Source organism: Zalophus californianus, chromosome 11 (assembly GCF_009762305.2).
Source record: "Zalophus californianus isolate mZalCal1 chromosome 11, mZalCal1.pri.v2, whole genome shotgun sequence".
Taxonomy (NCBI): Eukaryota; Metazoa; Chordata; class Mammalia; order Carnivora; family Otariidae; genus Zalophus; species Zalophus californianus.
This window is the reverse complement of record NC_045605.1, coordinates 104,429,931-104,453,629: the sequence shown is the minus strand read 5'-3', so window position 1 is coordinate 104,453,629 and position 23,699 is coordinate 104,429,931. Positions and strand designations below refer to the sequence as shown.

The window sequence follows — 23,699 nt, the reverse complement described above, 5'->3', positions numbered from 1 at the left end:
AACAGAATGACAAAGGAGCTCATGGTTGATGGAGCCTCCTATTGAGACATGACTGCATCAGATCTGCAGCCTGCACTGACAAAGCTTCTAGAAAGTTCCATGGGTGCTTCAGCACTAGGGAAGGAGAACCCTTCCTCATTATTTCCCTCCTCTGTAAGGAACTGAGCTCTTGCAAAATATAAGGTGACAAGGGAAGAATATATTTATGTTTTTATCCTGCTCTTTCACGGTACTGTTTCAAGACGACATGGCAATCTGCTTTTCCTTTTCTTTTTTTTAGAGAAATGAGCATACTATAGATATGCACCTATTAAAATTAAAATGTTTACTTGGGGTTTTTTTGTTTTTTGGTACAATGGTTGAAGAATTATTAAATATTTAAATGCTTGGGCGCCTGGGTGGCTCAGTTGGTTAAGCGACTGCCTTCGGCTCAGGTCATGATCCTGGAGTCCCGGGATCGAGGCCCGCATCAGGCTCCCTGCTCAGCAGGGAGTCTGCTTCTCCCTCTGACCCTCTTCCCTCTCGTGCTCTCTGTCTCTCATTCTCTCTCTCAAATAAATAAATAAAATCTTTAAAAAAAAAAAATTATTTAAAAAAAATATTTAAATGCTTGACTCAAGGTTTTAAGACAGAAGAGTTTAATGAAAAAATAAATAAGTATATGAATGCTTTGAGTATGAACAATAGGAGGAACTAGAAATTATCACCTGAAAAAATAGAAACCAGATACTTTTGTGCGGGGGACAAAGAATCTGAATGTACATGGAATATTAATAATAAGGAATTTATTTTTTTTTAAGATTTTATTTATTTGAGAGAGAGAGAATGAGAGAGAGAGCACGAGAGGGAAGAGGGTCAGAGGGAGAAGCAGACTCCCTGCTGAGCAGGGAGCCCGATGCGGGACTTGATCCCGGGACTCCAGGATCATGACCTGAGCCGAAGGCAGTCGCTTAACCAAATGAGCCACCCAGGTGCCCTATTTATTTAAAGATTTTATTTATGTATTTGACAGAGAGAGAGAGAGCCAGAGAGCACAAGTGGAGAGAATGGCAGAGGGAGAAGCAGGCCCCCCATGGAGCAGGGAGCCCGATGTGGGGCTCGATCCCAGGACCCCGGGATCATGACCTGAGCCGAAGGCAGATACCTAATGACTGAGCCACCCAGGCACCCCCAAAGTGGTTAATTTCAAATCTTTCCTTTTTAAGTCCTGTGGGTCCAATTTATAATTGTCTGTTTTCACACAAAAATATATTTCCCAGTTTGTGGCCTGTGTGACTTTGGCTTTGGTTATCTGAGGAAACAGAAAAAACTCTTTTGTCATTCTTTCATCCTTTACTAGCCTTCTCCTCTGTATATGGATACATATAACATCTACCATTAAAATCTATCCCATAGACAGGATTAATTGCACCTATAGCTGATTGTATTTCTCAAGGCAAATATCCCCAAGAATATCATGTATGGAAAGCTATACAAATACGTAGATGGACAGACCAAAAAACAAAAACAAAACAACCAAAAGACAGAGACTGCATAAGTGCCAAAGAGTTTGTGCAGGGCTAGAAGCAAAACAGAAATCCACCTGGGTCAGAGGTATGGGGTTAATTTCTCTTGCTGAGGCTCAGGCTTTCCCCCTCTGGTCTTTAACTTTCAAGTTCAAGTGGAGGAGCATCTTTCTTCTTTGTTAACCAAACATGCCCAGGTAGAGCTGTCTCTCTTTCTGATGGTAGCTACTGAGTTCCGACTGTGTTAGCTGGAGGTACCGCCGGACATTGGCATCTTAGAATAGGGCAAAGAAAGCAATTAGAGACTGTTAGAACATGATCACACCTTGAGGGAGGAAAGGATTGTTCACACAGTTCCTCTTTTTTTTTTTTTCAACTTTTTCTACTTTTATAGAGTCAAATACTTCCTTTTTAGCCATGGCCAAAATTAATAAACAAGCCCTTTAAAATGTTCAAAGCAAACATATTGGTTATAAATACTTAGGGAAAATACCAAGTTACTGTTACTGGCTTCTGCAAGCTAGCATTTTTACCCTCACTTTACGGATGAGGTTACTTTACAAAAATAGGTCAGAGATGACCCCAAATGACATTCTGAATAAATGATATAAACCAGCACTATTATTTCAAATCAAGATTCCAGTCTTTCAAAGGACTTACTATAGAAAGTAGGTTTGAGGAAGACCGGATTTCTGAATCTGGAATCATTTGGGTTTACTTAGTGCTGTGCTGGAACAAATTTTTTTTTTTTTTTTTTTGGAGAGGTGTATGTGTTTAAGTATCAGAATAAACATATTCTCTGGGACAATAAGTTTGTTCCGATCTACAAAGTATGCAGAGTATTTTTTTACTCTCTAGAGCCCAGGAATCTTCCTGTGAAGAAACACACATAAAAGTGGGTGTAGGACTTCAGCTGCTAATTTAGCCCTTCTTCAATGAGGCTTCTTCTCTACCTTTAGTTGTGGAGTTTGTTCTGCCAGTCTTCAGGTTGATTTCTGGGGTATTTAGGATGATTTGATAGGTACCTAGTTGTATTTGTGGGAAAAGGGGAGCCTAGGGTCTCCCTACTCTGCTGCCATCTCCCCCCTCCACATACTTCTGTTTTTAAAAATCTAAGATCTGAATATATCTTTGCAATAGTAAATCTCATTCATTAATACCACTGTGAATTTTTTAAAAATCTCTGTACAATCAGGGCTGGCTGGTTGTTAATCTGATAATGAAAAAGAGTTTCAAGAAATAAAAGAGTTCGGGGCGCCTGGGTGGCTCAGTCGTTGGGCTCTGCCTTCAGCTTGGGTCATGATCCCGGGGTCCTGGGATCGAGCCCCGCATCGGGCTCCTTGCTCGGTGGGAAGCCTGCTTCTCCCTCTCCCACTCTCCCTGCTTGTGTTCCTTCTCTGTGTCTCTCTCTGTCAAATAAATAAATAAAATCTTAAAAAAAAATAAAAAATAAAAAAATAAAAGAGCTCAAGATAATGAAAAAGAGTTTCAAGAAATAAATAACTGTTGTCACATCTAGAGAGACTCTAAAGATACCATACGTGAAAAAAAAAAAAAATAAAGATACCATACGTGGCTGGCAGTTCATCTATGTACTTGAAGGTAAGAAACACGAACAAATGCCTCATGTTTTAGGTCTTTATTAATTCACACTGGCTTTCCCATTCATTTATTCTATTATTATTATATCTTATATTTAGATTTTATTTTTAAGTAATCTCTACACCCAATGTGGGGCTCGAACTTACAACCCCAAGATCAAGAGTCACACGCTCTACCAACTGAGCCAGCCAGGCGCCCCCCCGCCCCCATTCATTTAGAGAGTTTTTGCTGCATTGTTATGTTTGGGGACCCTGTGCTTCTAGCATCTCATAGCTCTAAGCCAGAATGCAAAATGGCGACAATTTTCAGCGCCAAACCACCAACACAGGAACGAGTCTATAATCCACTTCACAATATCCTTGCCTTGGAAACAAAGAACCAAGTCTCAAATTCTCTCTCAGTAGGCCTGCCCTTTTTCTAGGTCATACCTAGGCCTAGCCGAACTAAAGGATAAAATGACAGCTCAAGCAAAGGCCAGACCCAGTGGGGGAGCTGCCAGAAATGAGGATCATCAAGTATATTCACTGGAATCTAGATCCCATTTCAGTTACAGTCTCGAACCTGAAACTTGAAAAACAATGCTTTAAAATCTCTCTCACTGGGGGGGATGGAGGGGAGATTATATATATGCCTGTTGAAGCATAACTACTTCTGGAGGGTATACAATACTGCTTTCCTGTGGAGGCAAGAATACAAGGAGAGAAGGCGGCCAGTTTGTCAAATACCTCTTTATACTTTTTGAATTTTGAACTCTGTGAATGTATTATTGTCTATTCAAAACATTCAATAAATCAAAAAAGTAAAATAAAATACTCCCCCCCCGCCCCCCTGACAGAAACCACCTCTGCAGGACAATTTTATTTGTTCTTACCACTTCCATCCCCTTCTCTCTCACCTTTTGGCTGCCTACTGACAGCAGCCAGGAGGTAGTGCTGAGCCTGGTCATAGTCCTGCAGATGGAAAAAGGCCACTCCAGCCCGATACAAGGCCTTGGCATTATCAGGTTGTCGTTCCAGGACTTTCTGACTGTATTCTTTCACTCGTTCATAGTTCACTGGCTCCATCTGAAGAAGACAGGCTAATAGGCCAAATGAAAGGAAAGACAGAAGAGGGAGGAGGGGCTTATTACACTTAGTTCCACTGGCCAATTGGAGGCAGCACCAGAGGACAATACCGACAGTATTCACTCATCTAATGCATCTAACTGTCTACCATGTGTCAGACATTCTTCTAGGCACTGGGGCTGTAACAGCGAACAGAAGCTTTATGTACCTTATAAGTGACTTTAATAGCTACCAAATGCTTACTATGTGCCTAGTGCTGGGTTAAGTCCAGCTATAAAACTGATAGGAACATAAAGTGTATTTAAAATTCTTCATTGTTTCTCTTCTACACCAGGCTCTCCATCTTGAACCCCCATTTAACCACAATTATTGTACTGCAGTTTTAAAATAAAATATTTTATTTATTTGAAAGAGAGAGGGGCGCCTGGGTGGCTCAGTTGGTTAAGCATCTGCCTTCGGCTCAGGTCACGATCCCGGGGTCCTGGGATCGAGCCCCACATCAGTCTCCCTGCTCTGCCAGGGGCCTGCTTCTCCCTCTCCCTCTGCCTCTGCCGCTCCCCGTTTGTGCCCTCCTGCTCTCTATCAAAGAAAGAAAGACACAGAGAGAGCACGCACACGTACAGGAACAGGAAGGTGGGCAGAGGGAGAGGGAGTCAGCATACTCTCCGCTGAGCAGGGAGCCCGAAGGAGGGCTCAATCCCAGGACCCTGTGATCATGACCTGAGCCAAAGTCAGAGGCTTAACCAACTGAGCCACGCAGGTGCCCCTGTACTGCAGCTTTATAAACAACGGTTGCCATCAACTGTGTGAGAAAATAGCAAGCACTGTGGTTGATAAAACATTATCTCGTTTAGGGACGCCTGAGTGGCTCAGTGGGTTAAGCGCCTGCCTTCGGCTCAGGTCATGATCCCAGGGTCCTGCAATTGAGCCCCTTGTCAGGCTCCCTCCTCAGCGGGGAGTCTGCTTCTCCCTCTGCCTGCCTTTCTCTATCCCTCTCACCCTCTCTCTCTAATAAATAAAATCTTTAAAAAAACAAACAAAACATAATCTCGTTTAATCTTCTCATCCACTCTATGAAATTGGTGTTACTTTCTCCATGTATTGGACAAAGAAATCAAGGCTCAGAGAGATAAAATAACTTGTCCAAGATCCCACAGCTTCTAGGTGGAATATGAAATTTGAACCAAGGACTCTCTAATTCCCAAACCATCATTCTTGATAATATATTACTTCACTATTACCTTGGATTATATAAGGGGACTTCGAAATACAAATCTGTTTAAGGAGGCGATGTTCAGCCTTTCTATAATTAAGAAGGGAAATGTGCTCCCTATTTCATGACTGTAGGAATTAAACATAGTATTATTTAATCATGGTGCTGAGAAGAAAGGAGAATCAGGGCTTCTGAGGACATTAAAGGGCCCAGGCTTACATCTGCATCCCTTCTACAATATCCCCACCAAGTGGTCATATGGCTTATACTTAACTAATCCATCACTGTAGCTTCATTCGTTATTTGATAACTGGTTATGCAGCACTGACCATATGTTAGGCAGAGCCAGGAGCAGCAGGGAAGAGGAACCAGACAGACATCTTGATGAGTAAACACCACTTGCATCCTAGCCCCCAAGTAGGAGGAGGACACAATAAACAAATGAATTTTTAGAAGTGTTTTGGTTTTTTTTAAAAGATTTTATTTATTTGAGAGAGAATGAGAGATAGAGAGCACGAGAGGGAAGAGGGTCAGAGGGAGAAGCAGACTCCCTGCTGAGCAGGGAGCCCAATGTGGGACTCGATCCCGGGACTCCAGGATCATGACCTGAGCTGAAGGCAGTCGCCCAACCAACTGAACCACCCAGGCGCCCTGAATTTTTAGAAGTGTTTTGAGGAAAACAGAACTATGCTAGGAATAGAGTGAATGGGGTCGGAGTGATGCTTGATTATACAAGGCCTCTCGAAGAAAGTAACTTTTGAACCAAGATCTGAATGACCAGGGTCACTCAAGGGATAGGGCATTCTAGCCGAGAGAAGAAGAAATCCTACAAAGCTAGAAGGTAGAAATAAATGTGCTTTGCAAATTCAGTGTATGGAGGAGCCAGACCATGTCAAGCCCTACAGGTGAGCGTCAGAGTTTGGGTTTTTTCCTAAGTGTAATGAGATACCACTGGAGGATTTTCGGCAGTGACACGATCTCATTTCCTTATCTGCAAAATGGGAATAATCACAAGTAGCTAGCAGAATTTTTATGAAGATGAGAAATATTGTAAATAAACTGGCCCATATGTTAACAGGCATTCAATGAGTGAAAATGGTTAATTGAGTAAGTCTTTATGGAGCATCTCCCAAGCACCTCCAAGCAGAGGCTCTATGGATGGCTAAGCCATAGTCTTTGCCATCAGGTCCACCTACAAAGTGAAGATATTGGCTGGCCACTCTCTTGTGGCACTCACTGTCCCCATTCTCTGTTTTATTCCTTTCCCCAGCACTTAACATCATCTCATACATTATGGATGTTACCTTTGTTAATTGTCCATCTCCTTATTTGAATATATGTTCCATGAGCGCAGCTCTTTTTATCTGTCTCACTATCCTCCCATATCCTCAGTACCAAATAAATGTTGAATTGAACGACTTGAAATATTAGCTACTATAATTACTATTATCGGTATTTGAGTCTAAGAGTAGTGCTGGACACACACTATAACAAAGCTAGATTTTCACCAAATCATAGGTGAAAACTATTGTAGTAAAAAAAATCACTTTTAAACAACCATCACGAAGTATAAAAACCAATCCTAATAATTTCCATGGCCTCAGCTGGGACCATTTAGAATGCTTTAATATACTTCAAAATAATTTCATTAGCCTCTATGATTATTTTGTCCGCCACAGAACAGACCTAAGAAGTCTACTTTCTTTTCAGATTAATCTTAGTGATACTAACTCTGGCATTTGTCTCTTCATCCAAGGCCATATGGAGATGGATGACACTAGTTATCCAGGAGCTGATTTTTTTTTTTAAAGATTCAGAGAGAGTGAGTGAGCACATAAGTAGGTAAAGGGAGAGGGAGAAGCAGGCTCCCCACTGAGCAGAGAGAGCCCAACGCAGGGCTCGATCCCAGGACCCCGGGGGATCACAACCTGAGCCGAAGGCAGATGCCCAATCGACTGAGCCACCCAGGTGACCCGCTGATTTTTTAAAAAGATTTTATCTATTTATTTATTTGAGAGAGAGAATGAGTGATGGGAGGGACAGAAGGAGAAGCAGACTTCCAGCTGAGCAGAGTCGGGACTCCAGCTCGATCCCAGGCCCCTGGGATCAAGACCTGAGCTGAAGGCAGATGCTTAACAGACTGAGCCACCCAGGCGCCCCTAAGAGCTGACTTAAAGGAAGGAGGAAAAAGGGGAAAAGTTGTCCAGAACATCTAATAATGACTGATTATAGAAGCAAGTGCCTTCTTTCCTATATTTTACATATTAAAGAAACAATGCCGTAAACGTAAGTTCAGTGTTTTCTCCAGAGCGTGCAAAATTCCCTAATTCTATCAGGATCACCTGGGAATTTGTTAGAAACACAAATTGGTAGTTCTCCCCACTCCACAACTCAGACCTACTAAATTGGAATCTCTTGAGGGTGGGGCTCAGTTAACAAACTCTCCAGGTGAAGTTTGAGAAACACGGCCCTGTAGAAACTCATTTAGAACCCTAGAGACTGGAAATACATTTCAATTCATGGCAGAATAATTACATGGCAGAAGAGCACGCCCGTGTTTTTCCCAATGTTCACAGATTTCCACGTGCCTGCCTTGAGACTCTACCCGCCCCTCAGCCCTGTTCTTACCAGCTAGATTGTTGTAGCAGTCTGTCTGGGTGGTGTGCAGTATGTTCTCCTGTTCAGGTGTGAGGGCCGGGCCCTGGGGTCCTAGATTAGGTATCGGGGAGGGCAGACTTGGATCCAGACCCCGCAGCTGAAGCAGAGCTCGATGGTACCCACTTACAGCATCTCGGTACTTCCCTTCTCGGTAACGCTGGTTCCCTTTCTCCTTGTACAGCTGAGCCTCCTTCAGGCGCTTCTCCATAACTCTGCCGCCCAGAGCTCTTGTGGAATTGGGAAGTGAAAGAGCAACTGAAGGTCTGGAGATAGGAGCAAAATAATTGATTTAGGTAGCCGATTTAGGAATGCAGGAAATTACCCTTCTCCAGGACGCCCCCCAGGGAATGAGTTTTGCTTGTTTCTTCTACAGCCCCTTCCTCTCTTCTCTGCAGTATTTTTCAATCTCTAGAAGTAGAGGACTAATCAGGGAGAGGATGTGGGAATAGTAAAGCCAGAGATTAAGTGATTTCTTAAAGAGACTGCGGGGTGAACAGACCCTCGCTAAAAATCAAAGGCCGTACTAAGGAACTGTAGCAGGCGTGGGAATGCCGGCGGATTTTGCTTCCTCCTTTCTTTTGGACACACCTCCCTGACCCGGAAGTGGAAGGGAATAGGCGGGGACAACCGCTAATAGAGGTCTACCGCGCTTGCCTCCACCCTTGCTCTTTATTTGCACGTATTCAACAAGCATTTGTTTATGTCTGTGTCAGAAGCTGGGAACCGAGCTGAATGCGTTCCGTGCACCCAAACCACAGGCATAAACTGACGCGGCAGCAGAGCAGCTCAGCTGCAAGTCCATCAAGCCCCACGACCAACCGCTCGCCCTCTGCAAATGCCCAAGCACGGAAGTCTCCTCGTCGGCTTCGGTTTACGGGCGGAAGCACCTAGAGCACCGACGCCAGAGTCCCGACAGTTTGGGGTCTAAAGGGTCGAGCGCATTGCGCCACGGCGCCCAATCAAAGGCGGCCTCGAAAAAGTAATCCCGCAGAAACGACCCCGCCTCTCCAGCCCCTCTGCAGATCAACCCGGAAAAAAAAACTCCCGGCAGCTTCGCCAATTGGAAGAATCCGGACGATCACGCATGACCAATCAGAATTGCAGCTGTCGATTCAAGTTGGCCAATAAGAAAGCTAAAAGGGGAAGTCCGGCCGTCTGTTGCTGGGTAGAGAAGTTGAAGGATTGCGAGAAGAGGGCCCGGGGGTCACTGTATATTCCTTGGTTTGGGGAAGCACTTTGCGTACTAAGCAGAAGGACAATCGCTAGTAGGCTTTCAAGGTGCAACAGCTTCCCTCCTGGCTTTTTTTTTTTTTTTCCCTCTCAAGAAGCTGCTGCACATATAGGTAGTAGAGAAGAAAGACTAGCAAGCAAGCCCTAAAACGACAGCGCTATCGGAAGCCAGACGGGAGTAAGGGTGGTGACGGGGTGGGAGGGGCGTGTGGGAAGAGAGTTCCCGGCGGCTGCGCAGAGCCCGCGGCTGGAAGTACGGGAAGGCGGGCGCGCACACCCCTCCGTGCTACGAGGCACTTGAACCGTAGCCAGTCTTCCCCGTCTCCGGCTCCGGTGCGGCTGCGCGGTGAAACTACTGGCGGCGATTGGCCCAGGGGTGAGAGGGGGCGGGAGGTAAGGGGAGGGAAGTCCGTCGTCCTCGGCGCGCGCCCGCCCGCCCGCGACAGGGGAACCGAGGGGGCTGTAAGGGAAGCAATTCCCCGCTGCGTTGTTTTGGGCTCCGTGAGGCGAAAGGGGGAGGGGAGCAGAAGGGAGAAACAAACACTACGTAGCGGAGGCTGCGCGCGGCCTTCGCTGCCTGCGTGCGTACGTGCGTGCGCTCGCTCGCGCGGGCTCAGTGCTGGCGCGTGAGGCGGAGGCGGGCGGCGGCGGCGGCGCCTGCGCGGTCGGGCTCGGTCGACGGTTCGCAGGGGAGGAGGCGGCGGGAGGCGGAGGAGGCGGCGGCGATGGAGGTGAAGCGGCTGAAAGTGACCGAGCTGCGGTCGGAGCTGCAGCGGCGGGGCCTGGACTCGCGCGGCCTAAAGGTGGATCTGGCGCAGCGGCTGCAGGAGGCGCTGGACGCCGAGATGCTCGAGGACGAGGCCGGCGGTGGCGGGGCCGGGCCCGGCGGGGCCTGCAAGGCGGAGCCTCGGCCTGTGGCCGCGTCGGGCGGTGGCCCGGGCGGGGACGAGGAGGACGACGAAGAAGAGGAGGAGGAGGACGAGGAGGCGCTGCTGGAGGACGAGGACGAAGAGCCACCCCCTGCCCAGGCCTCGGGCCAGGCCGCGCAGCCGCCGCCGGAGCCCCCGGAGGCGGCAGCCATGGAGGCCGCGGCCGAGCCTGATGCCTCCGAGAAGCCGGCGGAGGAGGCCACGGCCGGGTCAGGTGGGGTAAATGGTGGCGAAGAGCAGGGCACCGGCAAGGGGGAGGAAGACGAGCCGGAGGAGCGGAGCGGGGACGAGACGCCGGGATCCGAGGCGCCGGGTGACAAGGCCGCAGAGGAACAGGGTGAGGAGCTGGCAGCGGAGCCGGGCTCCAAACTGCCCCCGACCCAGCACCCAGCCGTGCACCGCGGGGTCCGAATCCTTGTTCTCACTTGCCCGAAAGCGCAAGATTCCCGTCGCCTTTTGGTGGGACTCCCCAGGGGAGGTGGTTTTCATTCTCTACCCACCTTTCTGGGGGGTTTGGCTGCCTCTGGTGGCCCCGCTCTCTGCAGGAGGGAGGTTCCTGCCTAACTCGGTTCCTTGGTGGTAGTGGATGGAAGTGAGCGATTTTGCATGCAAACTGCTTGTGAGCTACCTGTGGAGCAGCCTCCCGCGGTTCTGGTTATCTTTTCCTAAAGCGGGAATGCGCTGAGAAATTGGCGATTACACCGACAGCCAGACCGGACTATTGGAGGTTTTGGCCTTCGGGTTACCTGACTATTGACATTTCCGCCTTAAAAATATTAAGCAATAAGCTAAGTTCGCCAAAGTTCGCTCCATCCATTGGCTGGAGCTTGAGCCACACAGTGAGTCTGGAAATCTAACCTTGCTCCTGCTTTAGCAGCCTGTGGTGTGAGGGTGTGGAGTTTAATAGTTAACTAGTGAAGAGAAGGTCTTGATCTAGTGCATTTAGAACCAGCCAACCTCTTGGTAGAGGTTTTATCTTGCCTGAATTCTTATGATTAAATTTTAATCTTCCCACTGGGTCCGTGGATGGGCAAATTTGTGGATTTGCTGTACATTTGGTCAGCCTTTTACATTTTAGATCCCTGACTTCCTGAATTGAAATGATTGAGGTGTTACTGGCTCCATTTGAGTAACCTCGGAAGAGAATGTGTAGAATCGCCCTGGGGAGTTAGTGACCTTTCTTCTTTTTGAAGTGGTAGGATGGTTAGAACTGATCCATACCTGTCTGTCAGAGTAGGCAAGAAAACTGGAGCTGCTTCCAAGTCTTACTATGAAGTGGGTTGCCTTAGTTTTTATAACAGATTTTTTTTAAGCTGCTATTAGTAATCATGGTATAATTGGAACCCATTCTAAGTCAGTCACATGCAACTTACAGATTGTTTGTTCTGTGTCCTCCAACAAAAATCCCATTACATAACCTTTGACTTAACGTGTATCCGAAATAGCAGATAAAAAAGATTGAGAGATAAAGGACTGCTTTAAAGAAATTACTATGAAAAATCTCCGTGTTGCAAACTAGCAAAGCCTAAGGAATAATTCCAATTGTTTCCCCTCTTGCAGAGAATGTTGCTAAATATATGACAACACTTTTCTGCCCCAAATTACGTGCAGTAAAGATGCAGTATTATTTATGGGTCACTTGTGATTTAATGGTTTGCTCTTGGCGACTTTCAGTAAAAACCTATGATAATAATATAGTTGTGTATACGTACCTGAGTCTGTTTGCTGTGTAAGTAAAAGCTGTGAATGGCTGTGCATCCTAAGCTAGAAAGACAAACTCTTTAAAATGCACACACACATACTGAGGCGTCTGTATCATGAAGCTGTGGAACGGTGTTGGGAAGTGTGTATTAAGTGTCCAGCTTACATCCAAATCTGACAAGAATCAAAATTAAATCTATGAAGTGTTTTAAAGACTTAGGGGATTTTCAAAGATGTCATATTGGTGGGAAAATCTGCAAGTTTGACCTGATTTAAGCAGGTAAATTTAGAATGTAAAAATTGTCCAGTTTTTATCTACTGCTTGACTGTAATTAGCCCATAATGTCCATCCTTTCTTTTTTCTAAAATAAAATACCAGCCAATGACAGGAAGATGGTCTTTAGAAATGAAACGTTCTGTGGCTGCAGTAGGAATAATCTGGCTGTTCTGATTAGACACTCAGCTCCCCCTTTAGTTGCTATTGGTTCTGAGCTTATTCTACATTCCAAAATGAAAACCGCTGATTTTCTTTCCCTCCTTTTTGTAGGAGATGACCAAGATAGTGAAAAGTCAAAACCAGCAGGCTCAGATGGTGAGCGGCGGGGGGTAAAGAGACAGCGGGATGAGAAGGATGAACATGGCCGAGCTTACTATGAATTCCGAGAGGAGGCTTACCACAGCCGGTGAGGGAAACAGTCCCTTTCATTGAAAGGAGTGTCTGCTCTGATTTTGGTATACCTGATGTTGATTGGAGAGTTTGGAAAGAGGGGTGGATTGAAAATGGAATAGGTTTTTATAGGCATAAGTTTTAGATCGAATCTTCTCATTTGCTGAAAGAAGCTGTCTGCTCGAGTTTTATACTCACTGATCGTTTAAAACATTTTACAGACACAGACACCCCTCAAAGAAGAGGGCTTTGGATACACTATTCGCTTTTCTCTCACACCTACAGCTCAAAGTCTCCACCACCCCCTGAAGAAGAGGCAAAAGATGAGGAGGAGGATCAGACTCTCGTGAACCTGGACACATGTATGTATAAGGCAGATAGGTTGGGGTTTTCAGCCAGTCACACATGATTTGGAATATTAAAATTCCATGGCCTGCAATTTTTTAAGAGATTTAGCACCCGGAGACTTTGTATCCGTTCTTGATAACTAGGTATATTTGTATTCTGTTGGTGGCTTTCAAGTGTTGAGCTTTGGAATAAACAGATTGCTTCTTTCTAACAGATACCTCGGATCTCCATTTTCAAGTGAGCAAAGACCGCTATGGAGGGCAGCCACTTTTCTCAGAGAAGTTCCCCACCCTTTGGTCTGGGGCAAGGAGTACTTACGGCGTGACAAAGGGGAAAGTCTGTTTTGAGGCCAAGGTAGTATATGCAGCTCATTAAGACCATTCATTTATTAAATTACTCATTATTAAACTGTGTTTTGGGTTCCTGCCCACCAGTATTTTATTAATGCAGTAAAAGGCACCATGTTTTAATGGTAACCTTAGCTCCAGTAACCAAGAAATTGACCCCTATGGCTTTGGTTTAAGTTCACTGACAGCTGTTCTTTTTTTTTTTTTTTTAAGATTTTATTTATTTATTTGACAGAGAGAGAGTTAGCAAGAGCAGGAACACAAGCGGGGTGAGTGGGAGAGGGAGAGGCAGGCTTCCCGCCGAGCAGGGAGCCCAATGCAGGGCTCGATCCCGGGACCCTGGGGTCATGACCTGAGCCAAAGGCAGACGCTTAATGGCTGAGCCACCCAGGCGCCCCTGACAACTGTTATTCTGATGTTGAGTTGTGATAGTTGTTTTCAGTTTATATGCAAGTCTTGTCTTTCTAACTCAAGAGTTTGCTCCTGAGTTGGTCAGAGTATCTGAGAGTTCCTTTTCTGACCTGGCCAGGTAACCCAGAATCTCCCAATGAAAGAAGGCTGCACAGAGGTTTCTCTCCTTCGAGTTGGATGGTCTGTTGATTTTTCCCATCCACAGCTTGGTAATGTTATTTTTAACTTAATCGTTTGTGTTTGCTGCCATATTGCTTACTCCATGGGAAGTTTGGGTGTAGGTAACTAATTTGTTCACCGTTCTAGGTGAGGATGAATTCTCTTATGGTTTCGATGGACGAGGACTCAAGGCAGAGAATGGGCAGTTTGAAGAATTTGGCCAGACTTTTGGGGAGAATGATGTCATTGGCTGCTTTGCTGTAAGTGCTCCTAAGAGTTGTGGATTCAGAGCAAGGAGTGGATAGAGGGCATTGGAATTCAATTTGCTTCCCTTTTTTTTTCCCCCCCAAGTAGGCTCCATGCTAGGCGGGAGCCTACTTCCTTTGCTGTGTTGTCAAATTTCTGAAAGCAGGTAAAGTCTGGAATATATCAGTGAGTTCAGTGTGGGGCTTGAACTCATGACGGAGATCAAGACCTGAGCTGAGATCAAGAGTTGGACACTCAGCCCACTCAGCCACCCAGGCACCCCTCAGTTTGCTTCCTGTCAGCTCCTGTCTTTTGTGCATTTGATGCGTTGTTTGCTTAATTGTGTTCAGCAGTCTGAGTTTAAAAAATTAAATTGTAAGATTTAATGTCTCGAATCCTGTAAGTCATAAATGATCTTGTTTGTTGTCATTGTAGAATTTTGAGACTGAAGAAGTAGAACTTTCCTTTTCCAAGAACGGTGAAGACCTAGGTGTGGCGTTCCGGATCAACAAGGAATCCCTGGCAGAACGGGCCCTCCTACCCCATGTCCTCTGCAAAAATTGTGTTGTAGAATTAAACTTTGGTCAGAAGGAGGAGCCCTTCTTCCCACCACCAGAAGAGTTTGTGTTCATTCATGCTGTGCCTGTTGAGGAGCGTGTGCGCACTGCAGTCCCTCCCAAGACCAGAGAGGAGTGTGAGGTACGCCAGACGACATGCAGAAACTCCCTGGTACTTGTGCTTTGGAGTGGTTGGTCTTCAGGCTTTTCTTAAAGTTTCTTCTCAAAGCTTTACCGAACTGGGGCAGGTGATGATGTTCTTAAATAGGGCTTTGTAAACATGACCCTTCTCTAGTTTTCAGTGATATTCCTGGTTCTGTTTACTTACAGGTGATTCTGATGGTAGGACTGCCTGGATCTGGAAAGACCCAGTGGGCACTGAAATACGCAAAAGAAAACCCTGAGAAAAGATACAATGTCCTGGGAGCTGAGACTGTGCTCAATCAAATGAGGGTGAGTTGCTAGGGAAGGGTAGCCGTGGTATTTGCTCTGAGGGTTCCAAGAAATGCCTATAACCTTTTCCTGGTGGAGTTGGGTCTTTTAATTGTCTGAGAACAAGAGTCCCACAAATAGAGAAATGAATTCTCAGTATACGTTTAAAGTAGGTTTTTTTTCCTTTGCTAAGTGTTGTCAAATTGCTGAAAGCAGGTGAAATCTGGACTATATCCAGATCAAGACTGGAAATAACTTTTAGAAAATGGACAATGTATGTTCACAGCATTGAGGAATAGGAGTGAACTACTGTGATAGTTTTGGTGGCATTTAAAGAGGTGGATTTTACCGGTGACTCTTGGGTTTTAACTTGCTGCATAACTTCTTGTGTTTCTCTTCACTTACTCTCAAACTCATCAGATGAAGGGGCTTGAGGAGCCAGAGATGGATCCCAAAAGCAGAGACCTTTTAGTTCAGCAAGCCTCCCAGTGCCTTAGTAAGCTGGTCCAGATTGCTTCCCGGACAAAGAGGAATTTTATTCTTGATCAGGTATTGTTCAAACGTTGAAACAAACAAACAAACAACAACCTGAGAAACCTGGCTGGCTTAGTCAGTGGAACGTGCAACTCTTGATCTTGGGGTTGTGTGTTTGAGCTCCACGTTGAGTGTAGAGATTACTTAACGAAAGAAGGAAAGAAAGAAATCTAGCTTTACAGAAGGTCCAAAGATGAAGAATTATCTGATAAAATTGCTTACAGTCCCAAGGGGGTGCACATGTAGAGGGAGACTGAATTAATGATCAGAACCAAGTTACTAATTATGACCAAGTGGTATATTGTGGTCTTAATGTTTTTTGAACTCAGAGATGTCTTTTATCAGTGTTTTTACCAGAGAGTGTATGGACCCAGACTATAAAACACGTAATAGAGGTAATGGGAAGAGCTTGTTTGGATTTCTGGCTCCACCACTTACTAGGTTTATGACTTCAGAGAAGTCTTGGTCTCTGAGTCTCAATTTTTCTGATGTGCAAAACAGGATGATATCTGTTAGGTAGAATTTTAAGAATTAGAGAAAGTTGTGTCTGTAAGATCCCTAATCTCTTGCTTCACTTGTAAAAGATGCTCAGTAAGTGTTTTGGTTACATATGAGCGGCAATTTTTATTCCTAAAACATCTGTTATCCTTCCTGTCCCTAGTGTAATGTGTACAACTCTGGCCAACGGCGGAAGCTGTTGCTGTTCAAGACTTTCTCTCGGAAAGTGGTGGTGGTTGTTCCTAATGAGGAAGATTGGAAGAAGAGGCTGGAGTTGAGGAAGGAAGTGGAGGGAGATGATGTGCCTGAGTCTATAATGCTGGAGATGAAAGGTGGGCTAACATGATACAAGTTAGGGACCCTGTCCTTGGTCCATCCACACCTTTCCAGGGCCTCTTAGCACCTCCTAGCATCTGGAGTGCTTCTCCACATCTAAAGAGTAAATCTGGGGGTGCTGGGCTGGCTCAGTCAGTAGAGCATGTGACTCTTGATCTCCCGTGTCATGAGTTCAAGCCCCACGTTGGGCATAGAGCTTACTTTAAAAAAAAAAAAAAAGTGTAAATCTGAAGACTAAATTAATGGGTATGAGCACTTGTAGATGAATGAATGAGGAGGGTGACTGGAGAGGCAGTAATTCCTTGACTCATTTCAGAGAAAATAGAAAAAGGGAGGTAGTGATAGACCCCAGGGTGATTAAAACTCAAGGCAGAAGCTTTGCTGAGTCAGTTATTCATTTAGTAAAAGCTTCAAGGGTGTTTATTGTTTGTCCAGTACTATTCTAGGCATAGGGAATAGTCAGTGAAATGAGGCTTTGCCTTCGTTGAATTTATATTCTAGAGGGGGGAGATTATTACGGTTCAAATGAACCTCTGGTGTTTGGAGTGAACAATCTCATCAGTATACCTTGCTTTCTAGTATCACATTAGGACTGTGCTTTTGGTTTGATTTTTGGTATGTGCCTGAAATTTTTAATGCAATCCAAAGCCTTATAGCATCTCCATCTTGATTGATGGCACTTCCAGTTGTTCCCTTCAGAGTGTGATTTCCCCCCTTGCTGCCTTCACCTTCTGGCATTCTGCCTGTCTTATCAACTGCTGGCTCTGTGAGTTATGATAATGCCCAGGCCTGGGAGCCGATGACACATTTAAGAGCTGGAGTCTCCAAGTTAACTCAGAATGAACGCTGCCAGTCCATAACTGATATTCAGGCACTTGAAGGAGTTTAATTCAATTTTGTGAAGCTGAGGGCTAACTGGATTCATCTTAGAATCGAGAGAGCCCCATTGAGCTGACTTCCACTGAGACCCAGCCCTTGACCTTGATGTCTAGAGAGTCGGCTCATGTGCTGACACATCGTGCGCAGGTAGTAAATGAACTCCCTTGTACTCTTTTGTTTCCTGTTCCCCTCATCTAGATAAGTAAGTCCTTTTGGTTTGGGTCAGTTTCTCATGGAGTCTCTCTTAAAAGTGTATTTCTCAGCGTCTTATCTAATCAACACCACAAGTTTCTCAGTTATTTTTAGCCTCTGGCTACCTGCATCTGCCCTGATAAGAAACTTCAACCCAATTCACTGTTAATTTATTCTGGAACACTTGAGAACTTGTAAATGTACTTTGCAGATAGCCATTGGCCTGGGGCTGTTACAGTTTGGGGAAACACTTTTGGTAGGGAAAGTGCATTGTCCATTTAAATGTGAGTGGGTATGCACCCAGCACTTTAGCGTGCATTGGTAGATGAGGCTTATAAAATCCCATTTTTCCCATAGTGGGCTTTTCATGGGGAGCTCTTGCACATACATGCCCTTTCCAGGTCTCAAAAGCTTCTCTATTCCTCTTACAGCCAACTTCTCTCTGCCTGAAAAATGCGACTACATGGATGAGGTGACATACGGGGAGCTGGAGAAGGAGGAAGCTCAGCCCATTGTCACTAAGTACAAGGAGGAGGCAAGGAAGCTGCTGCCCCCTTCCGAGAAGCGGACAAACCGCCGAAACAATCGAAACAAGCGCAACCGGCAGAACCGAAGCCGAGGCCAAGGCTACGGTGAGTCCTGGGGACCTGCCAGCCCCCACCCTCTGTGTGCTGTTGGTGCTGCGCACAGCGGGATCCCCAGCAGAGTCCGAGGACACCCAGTCAAGTCATAGGCAGTAAGGAAGTATCTTCTTTATGGAGCTCGTTCTTCCTATGTCCTGCACCCCCACCTTCTTATGCTTCACTTGATCTTAGCCAAATTTCCCATAATCTTTCCTTTTGCTTAAGGAATGCTTGTTTCCTTGAAAAGCGGTGCTTGACCTTCTCCTCTGTGTCGTTTTCATTTTTACATACGAGTGCCCCACTTTGTTTCCTACTCACTGTTGCAGTGTAGCCTAAGGATGTGTGCAATGAAATTGGGTTCTCAACTTAAGGTTTCTTGCTGCTTTGCCTGTTGGATCAACCCAGCTGTGTAGACCAGAGAGTGAATGCATTGTTATTCAGTAATTTTGGGGGGTTACAAAGTCAGGCTAATAGTAGAATTAATTCCCCTCCTGAATGTCTTGTTTGTCAGTGAACCCCACAGTGTGCATTCACTGCCCTTTAAAAATGTTGGTGTGTGTGTATAAGTGAACAAAATTCTCGAGTGCCTGCTGTGCGCTAGGCACTGGGAATACCAACTTCCTCCCGTAGACTACGAGCTTAGTATTTAGACTTTGATTTCATTGGTATAAAAGAATGCATCCAGGATATAGGATATCTGGGGTCCCTTCCAAGACTGAAGGTCCGTGTTTGTACGAATGGCAGTTTTTACTCCTGTTTCTAACTCTGCCATGTATCCTTTTGCCATCTTAGATGTTTTGCAGGAATTGGGGAGCTTCAAAAGCAAGGTGGCTTGGTTTTCTTGTGTCTCTATTCCTCTGCCCTCCCCCTTCAGACTCTTTAAAAAGCTCCTGGCTGGTGCTTTAATTGCCATTGTGTGAGCCTGACAGAAGCAGGCTTCCTATTCTCCCAGAATTGCCTTTGGCTCCGACTTTTTGATTTCCACCCAGATGTGGAGCCAGGACCCCACGCCAGCTGTCTGAGCGCGCTCTCCGTTTCTCTTCCAGTGGGCGGGCAGCGCCGAGGCTACGACAACCGGGCCTACGGGCAGCAGTACTGGGGGCAGTCTGGAAACAGAGGGGTGAGTGCAGCTCTCCTCCTGCTCCTCCCTCTGGGTCGTGATGGCCATTCCTATTGGCTTGGGGGAGCAGAGTGGTTTGGGCTGTTTTCTCAGGGCTTAGGGTTTTGCCCATTTAATGTGTTCCTCTGGAAGAATTTATTCTGGGAAGATTAAGCGTGTTGATAACACCAAGCTATGACGTGTGTCTCATTTAAAATGGGATAGGAGTGGATCATGATCCTGACAAGCCATAAATCTTCACTCCTCCTTTCCCAGGGTTACCGTAATTTCTACGATCGATACAGGGGAGACTATGATCGATTCTACGGGCGAGATTATGAGTACAACAGATACAGAGACTATTACAGGCAGTACAATCGGGATGTGAGTATCTTCTGGGGAGAGAGAGTGGGGGTGGCAGGACTAGAGGAACGAGTGTCATGCCTGTCCGTCCTTGGCCAGCTGTGGCTCTGAGTGATGGGGTTTCCCCTCTCTTCTAGTGGCAGAATTACTACTACCACCACCCCCAGGACAGAGACCGATACTACAGGAACTACTACGGTTACCAAGGGTATCGGTGAAGCCCCTGTTGTTCTCGCCTGTCAGCCATGAAGCTGAATCTCTAGGGGTGCCAGGCACCCCCCAAAACACAACCAAGGAAAACAGGGGCTGTTCGGGTGGGGCTGAGCTGCCGGGGAGGGGCGGTGGGGGGGGAGGGTGCGCAAGCGGGGGCAGGGGAGGGGGGAGGCGGAAACAACAAAACTGTACATTTTTTTTAAAAGTTTGTTGAAAAGAATATTGTCTTATTCTATAAAACATTTCAAACCTAGTTAGATATTTGTAATCAAAAAACATTTGCGCAGAAAGTGGCACTTAGGGCTGCCTGTCCTATATCCTGCAGTTGGACAGGAAAAGAACTGAAAATGTCACCCTTCTGACATTCTGAGGCAGCTGGCCTGGCAGCCAAGGAAGGGAGAGTGATGAGGTGGCGCGGAGAGGGTGGGCACGCATGTGAGGGCACTCTCTCCAGAGCAGGCAGGAGCGGGGACAGACGGACAGCTTGTGACTGGGGCAGTGAAAATAAACGATTGGCTCTTATCAATCACTTGCACCAACTAACCGTTTGTATTTTCTTTACCGACCTTTCCCTCTCGGGATATCTGGTCTGGTGGGCTGGGAGGCCAAAGTGTCCCTGTCTCCACTTCCCCATGCCTCGTGCTGTTTGGCTGAGGCGCGGAGACTACCAGTTGGGTGGTTCTGTTAGATGGCATTCCCAGGCCAAGGAAGCACGGGGACTGTTCGTGACCGCAGAGCAGAATAGCTTCCTCCCTCTGTGCGCCCCGTAATGAATTTCCTACAGAACCTCGAGGGAGAAGGGCATTGCCGCCTTCAGCCTGAAGATTGTGATTTTACCAGTCTCTACTCTCTGTCTTCCAAGCTCGAGACAGGCGGGAAGTCTCTGAAATCATCTCTGTTAGAGTATCTGTCCTCTTCTAGTGCGAGAGAAGGAACGGTTCTCAGGGTTTCAGCTCACACAGAAACGAAGCAGGATTCTTTTTGCTGCAGCAGGATATGTATATAGGTGAATCCTGTGGTGTGGGCTCCGGGGCCCAGGTGCTGAGAATAGCAACTATTTTATACAATGTGGAGGGCACAAGCCCTGCTGGTTTTTTTGATACACAGGTAGAGAGTGGATAGGAGGGGGGTGGGGGGTGGGAGGCAGCTCAGTGGGGCTGCCGAAACAGGGGAAGAGCGAGAATGGGAGCGTGTGTACCGTGTGCATGAGAAGGGGGCACCCCCTCCCGACTTCTTGAAACCGGATTCCTCCAGGGGTGCTGTCCCTGCGTGTCCCCAGAGAGGCCTCTAGCCAAGAGACTTCAGTTGGGATAGTTTTTGTTTGTGACTTTACCAACACCCTCCCAGTTCTTGACAAACAGCTTTAGGTGGCTGGGCTCAGGAATCGGGGGGGGGTACGGGAATGCTCTTTCAGCGCTCCGCGCTTCACTTGTAAGTCATCCTCCCGCCCAGCGTTGTGTCAGCCAAGAGCTTACTCCGCAAACACCACGTACAGCCCGGCTTGGGCTGCCCGCCGAGGCTTCACTGCCGTTTCCTCACCTGGGCAGTTCTCGGGTTAAAATTTTGTGCTGAGATTTGACCTTCCTCTCCCTTGGCCATCATTCCCTCCATGCAGCCCTCCTCTAGGCGTGCAGGCCCACACCCTAGTCCTCCAGTCACCCCTGACCCATACACCCTTCTGCCCCTCAAGTACCTCTGCCCCCGAGACTGGCGAGGGGTGCTGGTAGGACGTCGGCTTGCTCCTAATGATGTCCTTTCTGTTGGTGCCTGCTTCCTTGTGCCCTCATGGATTTGCGTGTGGCAGTGGGTGGAGTGATTGCATGAACTTTGCTGTAATCCACTAACTACTTATTAAGGGAGTCTGAGAAAGCTTTGCTCGTAGTGTGAGGCACGGAGGTAAAAACTGGAGCCCAAAGAAATTCCCGTAGGGCAAGATTATGTAACGATAGAAAATCGAATCTGAGGCCGAAGTTGCCATCTCTTTTCCAAATGTTCCGTCCTCCAGCGAATAGCATCTCTCTCTAGTCTCCGACGTGGTTTGTGGATGCTGGGCCCTCGGGGCGGGGGGGCCAAAGCTCAAGCCGTTTGGAGGTCGTCGGGGGTGGGGGAGGGCTAGGGGAGGGACTTGCTGTTAATTTCTGACACCAGAAAGTCATCTTTAAAAAAAAAAAAAAGCTGTTTTTCTGATGGATGGAGAGTGAAACTGCCACATCCTTGTTGGTTTAACCCAAGAGATCACTTACAACAACAGTAGATGTCTGGGTTTTGTTTATGTCTTTTTATTGTGAAAAAACGATGTTAAGGGGGGGAGATGTGGGTTACCAGGAGGGATCCCTAGCGTTGTTTTCCTTAGAGGGTTTGTTTAGTGTTTTATCAGACGTCTGTTGTAGTTGTTGTAGATGGAAACGCACACCACATGGAGCCTGTAAATGTTTTTGCACAACCTGTAAAGCATTCTTGGAAGTGGCCAGTAAAAAAGGGTTTTACCGTTTAAAAAAAAAAAAATGTAACTGTGTCATTGTTTACATCTGTAACTTTTTCCTCCCCTGTTCTCATTACATCCTGGCGAAAATGTAGGCACAGTAGCTTCCAGTTTTAGAATAAATAACCATTTGGATTGAATTCACCCTATCTCCTGTGGCTGCACTGACTGGGGCGGAGTGTGTCATCTGGGGGGATTGACTGATTGTTGATGCTGCTTTCTCAAGTTGTACTGGGTCCAACCAACAATGGCTTTCCTCTTGCATGGCTCTTCTTCCCTTCCTATTCTACAAATCACTTGGGAGCCGGCCATGCCTTCACTTGAGGGTTGTTAGCTCCCTTAGTGGCCTGCTTTCACTGAGCGCTTGAGCCATTGGAGTAGAAGAAAATAAATTGTAAGTCATGACCTCTCTGTACTTGGCCTATACTAAAACCAGTTGGATGCTTAAAGCTAAATGTAAGGTTCCATTTGGGGGCCAAATAAATTTATTTTTTTATTTTTATTTTTTTAAAGATTTTATTTATTCATGAGAGACAGAGGGAGAGGCAGAGGGAGAAGCAGGCTCCCAAGGAGCAGGGAGCCCGATGCAGGACTCGATCCCAGGACTCTGGGATCATGACTTGAGCCGAAGGCAGACGCTCAACCATCTGAGCCACCCAGGCACCCCAAATAAGTTTATTAATGAGTCATTACCACTTAGGAAAAGCCTTACTCCATGGAAGATGGTTGATGGGGGTTACTTCAGAGTAAATTTGGAGAATGAGAAGGTAACTTTAACAAAAGCACTATTGTGTTGCTAGCACTGAACTGATCCTAACTAATTTCTAATAAATGGTCAGGCACTTACTAAGGCTGAGATGCCACAGGCTCACAACCAGTGTGTTGAAAGATAGTGATATAAAAGATACAGATCCTGCTCTAACTCCTCTCTGTGTGGGACACAGATTCAGACCCCGGGAGCTTACAGCTTTGTATAGGTAGAGGCTATCCTTGATTTCAGTGTTTGCCCATTCTCTGGAATATTTAAAGTCAGTTTTATTTTTTTTAAGTTTTTTAAGATTTTATTTATTTGAGAGACTGAGAGCATGAGATGGGGGAGAGTCAGAAGGAGAAGCAGCCTCCCCGCCGAGTAGTTAGCCCAATGCAGGACTTGATCGCGGGACTCCAGGATCATGACCTGAGCTGAAGGCAGTCGCTTAACCAACTGAGCCACCCAGGCATCCTAAAGTCAGTTTTAGAGCTAATTAATTTTTTTCTTTTAAGATTTTATTATTTGAGAGAGAGTGAGATAGAGCCCAAGAGGGGGTAGGGTCAGAGGGAGAAGCAGACTCCCTACTGAGCAGGGAACCCGATGTGGGACTCAATCCCAGGACTCCGGGACCATGACCTGAGCCGAAGGCAGTCGCTTAAC

The 23,699-nt window shown here is 46.3% G+C and overlaps 2 protein-coding genes across 5 annotated transcripts; one reads left to right on the top strand and one right to left on the bottom strand.

Annotated features, from left to right (window-relative positions):
- Positions 1-1,080: 1,080 nt before the first annotated feature.
- Positions 1,081-9,522, bottom strand: TTC9C (tetratricopeptide repeat domain 9C). 4 transcript variants are annotated; one of them, XM_027579117.1, is made up of 4 exons: positions 8,862-9,522; positions 8,013-8,305; positions 4,003-4,185; positions 1,081-1,779 (listed from the first exon to the last, which is right to left on the bottom strand). In XM_027579117.1, the coding sequence occupies exons 2-4, from the start codon at positions 8,248-8,250 to the stop codon at positions 1,685-1,687; spliced, it is 516 nt and encodes a 171-aa protein (XP_027434918.1). In that variant the 5' UTR covers positions 8,251-8,305; positions 8,862-9,522; the 3' UTR covers positions 1,081-1,684. The 4 variants fall into 4 exon arrangements, with proteins under 4 accessions (XP_027434918.1, XP_027434917.1, XP_027434914.1 ...); XM_027579116.1 differs by lacking the exon at positions 8,862-9,522 and adding an exon at positions 8,697-8,844; XM_027579113.1 differs by lacking the exon at positions 8,862-9,522 and adding an exon at positions 8,567-8,622.
- Positions 9,523-9,771: 249 nt separating this feature from the next.
- Positions 9,772-22,432, top strand: HNRNPUL2 (heterogeneous nuclear ribonucleoprotein U like 2). Its single transcript, XM_027579112.2, has 14 exons — positions 9,772-10,538; positions 12,450-12,585; positions 12,855-12,931; positions 13,132-13,271; positions 13,794-13,884; positions 13,982-14,094; positions 14,516-14,779; positions 14,968-15,090; positions 15,490-15,618; positions 16,265-16,433; positions 17,940-18,140; positions 19,178-19,251; positions 19,507-19,614; positions 19,731-22,432. Exons 1-14 carry the CDS (start codon positions 9,998-10,000, stop codon positions 19,809-19,811), a joined length of 2,247 nt encoding a protein of 748 aa, XP_027434913.1. The 5' UTR covers positions 9,772-9,997; the 3' UTR covers positions 19,812-22,432.
- The last annotated feature ends 1,267 nt before the right edge of the window (positions 22,433-23,699 follow it).